The following is a 6,000-nucleotide window of genomic DNA, read 5'->3' on the forward strand; positions in this document are numbered from 1 at the left end:
TTTTTAAATCTTTTTTTTTTTCTTATGGGTCATTTAGAAAGCCAGATAAATTACAGTAGTTGTTCTGCTTGTGTTTCAAAATGCATATTTGAAAGCTACGTGAATTATTTTTTGTACAACTAATATAGTGCGGAAAAAGTAGTCTTAGTGAAGTAAGGTAAGAGTATGTTTTCTAGTCTGAATATTCCTTTAAGCAAAGGTAAGTGGTAAATTTCTTGTTTTATTTATTGATATATATATTTATCAAAAGTAACTGGAGTAGTATTAATTTAACTCTAAAATAAAAAAAAACAACAACAAATATTCTCAATTTTTCTTTTGATAAAATACTTAACCCTATATGTATGGTATTGGTGCATTGCACCAACCACCATTTCTGTGAAGCTATACAAAACAATGTTTACTATACTCTTAATTTATTACATGTAATTTCAAAACGTTTGGCAACCTTTCAGTAAACATTATGAATATATTGTATGAGAAAATTCAGAATTTTTAATGAAGTATTTTTACTAAAAATTTGGGACTTTATGGAGTCTCTCTGACTCCCTCTCTGGCTAGTCTGAGTGCAATGCAATTTTCATGTTAAGAATAAAAGTACTTTTCTCATCTTACAGTTTTCATATCTCATTTCCATAACCTTTAGAACCTCCAAAATAAATATCAAAAGTTTCTTCTGGTAAAACTTGATACTTCATTCCTTATTTTCTCTATTCTAACACTAAATGTAGCAAAAGCTAAACCATGTCTAGTTGCTAAACTTGCAATAAGCCACCTGGCTGGCAAAAGCATAGCTCAAATTATGGTAAACAAGATATCAAATTACACAATGCATGAACAGCTCATGGAGAATTTTTATTTAATATTTTTCACAGGTTAACCAAAAAACACAACTTGGTCATTGCCAATTGCCTAAGTTGGCACACTTTGAAGGAGGGATAGGAAAAATAAAGATATGAAAATTAAAAATTCAATGATTTTTGTCTACACAAATAATCTCTGGAACTAGTATTAGAAAGATTGTCCTTTTTTCCCCATTCAGATGTTATTGAAAGAGAACTGAGAAGTTGATGAAAAAACAAAATATGATTTTATAATTAAAATTATTTTAAGCATTTGAAAATCTAGTTTGCAAAATTTGTTTCTAGTTTTAATTGGTTGAAAATTTAGTCTTATTTGTGGGATTATAAATATATTTGTTGGTTTAGCTATATATATTTTATGTTAGACATGAATATTGTGTATATATATAGTTTATAAGATGAACTAATCTATTTCAAAATTGACAGATTTAAAGATCATTGTGTGTGTTTGTTTTCAAGTAGTTTGATTAATTCAGAGTTCTATATTAAATTATTGTTTTAATTAGTTGTTTACATTGCAGAATAATGTTTCAAGAGTATTTTCACACATTATTTGTGACATTTTCTATTAATATTTGAATGAAAAAGAGGTGATAATTTGAGAGTGAAACATTTGTTTATAAACTTTGATGACTGAAACTGTTTTGTTTTTCTTACAGGGTGTGACAGGACATGAAGTGTGTCATTATTTCTTTAATCCCGATGTTCGGTTTGAGTGGGAGAGTATGTGGTCTTTCATGTATACAAATGTAAAATAATTTAAAAAAAACAACAACATAGTATTTGTTGTTTCTTTCTTAGTTTTGTATTTAAGTATAGAATGCTAACAGCTTGATTAAGGCAGTTTAGTTAAGTGCATGTGTGTAACTTGTTATTACAACCACTTAGAAATAAGTTTAACTGTATTGATGAATTAATTTTATTCACAAAAGCATATTTTTTGTGTTTGTAATAGTTTGATTGGTTTTTATGTTGCCCATGCTTAAATGATTGTTCTTTAAGAAAAAATAAGAAAAATATTGTCTTTGGTTAATATAATAATTATTCACTTCCTTCTTGCCTTTGGATCTGTAGTAAGTTTATGGACTTACAATGTTAAAATCTGTGGTTGGGTTCCCTGCAGTGGACAGAGTGCAGGTAGCCTTTTATGAAGCATTGTACTAAACAAATAAATATTCCTGTTTTTTAAAATTGAACAGTATTGATAGTTGAAGTGCTTGTTTCAGATTTTCACTTAATGTTTTTAAAACATTTTTCTTCTAACAGCAACACTTGAGTCAATGAAAATAATTGAAGAGATTGATGCTAATACATTGATATTTCATCAAGTTCACAAAAGAGTATGGCCTGCCACTCAACGAGATGCCTTGTTCTGGTCGCATATAAGACAAGTACCTAACAATGATGATCAAGATGCACAAGATATCTGGATCGTTTGTAATCATTCCACAGAACATGACGATGTCCCGGTATTTATTTTTCCCTATTTTTTTACTACTTCTACATATATTTATACATATACACACATTATATTACTCAATTATTGATGGAGTATTGGCCTACTGAAGACATTTCATAAATCACAAAAAGCTTGAAATAAAATATACAAAGGCATACATTTATTATTCATGGGATAAATTTACCCCCAAAAATTATAGATTTCAGGTGAGTTTTTGTTTGAATAGTTCCCATCCACATGTTTAAATTTCACAGGTAAATTGCTTATTAGTTTTTTCAGTTTCATATTTGTTTTTCTGTACTTTTTATTTTTAATGTTTGTGACAAATGTATATAGGCTTGAATTTAACATCTGTCTTTACTTATCAAAGCCATGCATTAGAAGAAATCATTGATTTTAGCATACCAATAAATGAGGAAGACTTTTTAATGTCAGTAAAACTACTTACTATAAAATTATATTAATTGTTTCAGCAGTTTGACTTCTTTAAGGTAAATACATGACTGCTTTTTTTTTTCTATAACTTAAAATGTTAAATCTTTTGTATGTCTGTCAGAAAAAACAACTTAATTCCAGAAAAGGCTTAAAAGTGGATAGGTATAGTTAACTCATGAAAACTTGAGTAGTGGTTCAGTCAAGACAAAACAAGAAGAAAGAAAGCTTTCTTTTATATTTATTATTTATATAAAACAAATTGTTCATAAAAATACATCAAAACAAAATTCAAAATCTGAAAATTTTAGTTACAATTATATCTTGTAAGGTATTAGAGGGATCACAGAATTTTTTTTATGACTTTGTCATTTGCTTTCATAATTCAAGCGAGATTCTGGACTGGAAAGAGTTTATATAAACAGTTGTGGTAATTTGTAAGATGAGAAAATACATTTGTTTTATGTATGTTCTAAAATCTCTGTTGTTGTTGTTTTTTTAATTATTTTTATATTACTAAAGCAGGTACTTTTATGTTACTAAAAACAGTAGAAATTTTTAGCCTATTACTTTAGTAACTATCATAATCTTTGCTGAATAAAAGTCGACAAATTCCAACAGATTCATAAAAACTAACCTTTTTTTTTCTGTCTCTCTAAGGTTGGAAAATGTGTTCGAGTATTTCTTACCATTAGTTTAGTTTGTCAGACTTTTATTGACCCACCTGCTGAAAATGAGGAGATAAAAAGGGAAAACTTAACCTGCAAGATTATTTACTGCTCAACCAGTAAGTGCTTTTGTATTAAGTTAAATACCATTATGTTCTGTAAGAAGTCACCATTTGATCCTTACAATTTTATCAAGCTAAGATGCAGTGAAACATAGATATCAAAGCAGTTTTTTTTTAAAGATATACTGAATAGCTCAGCTTTACTGTAAACGTTTGTGAAAAACAAGCAGGAAAATGATGTGTAACAAATAAACTTGAAAAATATATTCAAATTAGAAAGGTATGTTAATTTTGGAAGTCTGAAAGAAATTGTATGTATTGAATTTGCTTTTAATTTGATCATTTTGTTTAATATTTATATAATATCTACAGATCAATATCTGATTTATAGAGTTACACAATCTTTGAAGAATGAAATTGTGATTTTGTTTTTTGGCAATTACGGAAAATATTTTCTAGAAGTATATTAGTTTGAATTGTTTTATACTTAAAGGTTAAAACAAACTTCGTAAGTCTTACATAAACAAATGTTTATAACTTAAGACATCAGAAAAGATCAAAATTATAAGTTAGTGTGGAATAGTCAGTTGGGTACACTCATTGTTAACAATATTTTTATTATAATACAACAATTAAAAAATTATTTTAAACAGTATAGCCAAAAATATTTAATAAACTAACCTAGGCAGTAATTGTTTTAGAATAGATATTTCTGTTTGTTGTAGTGAATGTTAAATGATGTAATTGTTAGAATAGACAATACTGTTTGATGATATATAGGGGTTATTTTGTTGCTCTAATACTGTAACTGTACTCATTTTTTGTGAATGTCGGATGATATTCATTGTATTGGTTCTAATACAACTACATTTCTTTTGATAGAGTAAAGCTAGTGATCTTACATTAAGGTAATTTAAATTTTTTTACAGAATTATTTCTGTATGTTTTCTTTCTTAGTTAACCCTGGTGGTTGGGCTCCAGCCTCAGTCCTTCGTGCCGTCTATAAGCGGGAGTACCCAAAATTTCTGAAAAGGTTTACCCAATATGTTAAAGATATGACAGAAACCAAGCCTATCATGTTTTAAATGAAAATATTTCCATGTAAAATTGGAGGAGGTGCTTTTTCTTATATAGCAGGTGGATTGATTTCATTGTTTTAACAAAAGCTTTACTACTATATTTTGAACTGAAACTGGTGTAATTAATGTGCTCTAAAATAATTCAAATAGTAAAGTTTTTGAAAAACTGTTTTTTGCCTTACCTCATGATTTGTAAAAAAAAATATAATAAAAATAAGAATTATAGTTAATATTTTGATGTTAAATGTGCCCAGATATTTAACTGAAAAAGAGACTGGCTTAGCCGGGAATGGAAGAAATTATTATGGCTATTTTATAAGCCATTGTTACTCATGAGACCAAAAAAAGGAAAATGATAAAAAAAATCTCATATTTCCATTCATTGATTCACAGATTGATGATGTAAATAGTTGCTTGTTCCAAATATTTCAGTAATCTGCACAGTGGAGTTTGTACAGCAGCATGATGAAATAAAACGTCTTGTTACTGATATGGCTGTTATTTATTAGCACATTTACCTTTTTAAATTGCTTTATTACAGAGGGTAATATATATAAAATTGTAAATAGACCAAGATCTTTACCACCACAATATAGAGTACCCTGTGTATTTTTACATTGTGTTAAGCCATTACTAGAAGAAATATATCTGACAGCAATTAGAAAAACTTTATTCTGACATTATGGTGACTTAAAGTTCACTTTCATCATGGAAAATGACAGCATTCTCAACTATAAAGAATGATGTTAAAACACATAATTAATTGATGCATCTATTTGTAATTTAATAGTAATTCTATACATATATATAACTGACAGTCACTTTTCCAAGTATGTTCTTCAACTATTTATTTTTCAATCAGTCAAAAACTGGTCAAATGATTTAAAACCTGTATTAAATACCCACATATTAGCTGAGGTTTTCTTATTAATTTTTGAATCCCAAAGTTTCCCCTCTGTTTATAGGTTATTGGAATTACACCCTTACTAAGAGAGACTTTACAATGATCAAGTGTACAATTAAAAATATAGAAAACAGTATATATATCGTTGTTACGTATTGAGAATTTACAATAGTCCGAAGCCGATATTTTATTTAATTTATTTACACTGTCTGCCAACAAGATTGACACACACTGTCTTCGTTTTTCACGCAAATACGTTTTAATATATATATATATATATACACAACAGTATAATTTACAATAGCAACTATTATGATTAATTATTACAAAGTTTCATAAACAGAAATTTCACTAACTTACAAATAACCTAAAATCGTCTTTCTAGTTCAGTCTCCTTGATATCCAGTGAGTTAACTTGAAATTGATGTACGTACAAATTGTCGGGAAGCTAGCTAGCACTGAATTGTTGGACCGATGAAGTAAGATAATATTTTCATAAAACCACTAATGTCCGATGAGAAACCAGTAATATT

The 6,000-nt window shown here is 27.9% G+C and overlaps 1 protein-coding gene across 2 annotated transcripts in view; it reads left to right on the plus strand.

The window, feature by feature from the left end:
• Positions 1 to 5,053, plus strand: part of LOC106478878 (collagen type IV alpha-3-binding protein-like) — a 35,340-nt gene extending 30,287 nt beyond the window's left edge. For both annotated transcript variants that reach the window (XM_013939461.2, XM_022382748.1), the window contains 4 exons: positions 1,523 to 1,586; positions 2,130 to 2,332; positions 3,415 to 3,541; positions 4,442 to 5,053. In XM_013939461.2, coding sequence (XP_013794915.1) covers positions 1,523 to 1,586; positions 2,130 to 2,332; positions 3,415 to 3,541; positions 4,442 to 4,569 — 522 coding nt within the window. In that variant the 3' untranslated portion in view covers positions 4,570 to 5,053. The remainder of the gene's footprint in view (positions 1 to 1,522; positions 1,587 to 2,129; positions 2,333 to 3,414; positions 3,542 to 4,441) is intronic.
• The last annotated feature ends 947 nt before the right edge of the window (positions 5,054 to 6,000 follow it).

The sequence above is a fragment of the Limulus polyphemus genome, unplaced genomic scaffold (assembly GCF_000517525.1).
Source record: "Limulus polyphemus unplaced genomic scaffold, Limulus_polyphemus-2.1.2 Scaffold12, whole genome shotgun sequence".
Lineage (NCBI taxonomy): Eukaryota > Metazoa > Arthropoda > Merostomata > Xiphosura > Limulidae > Limulus > Limulus polyphemus.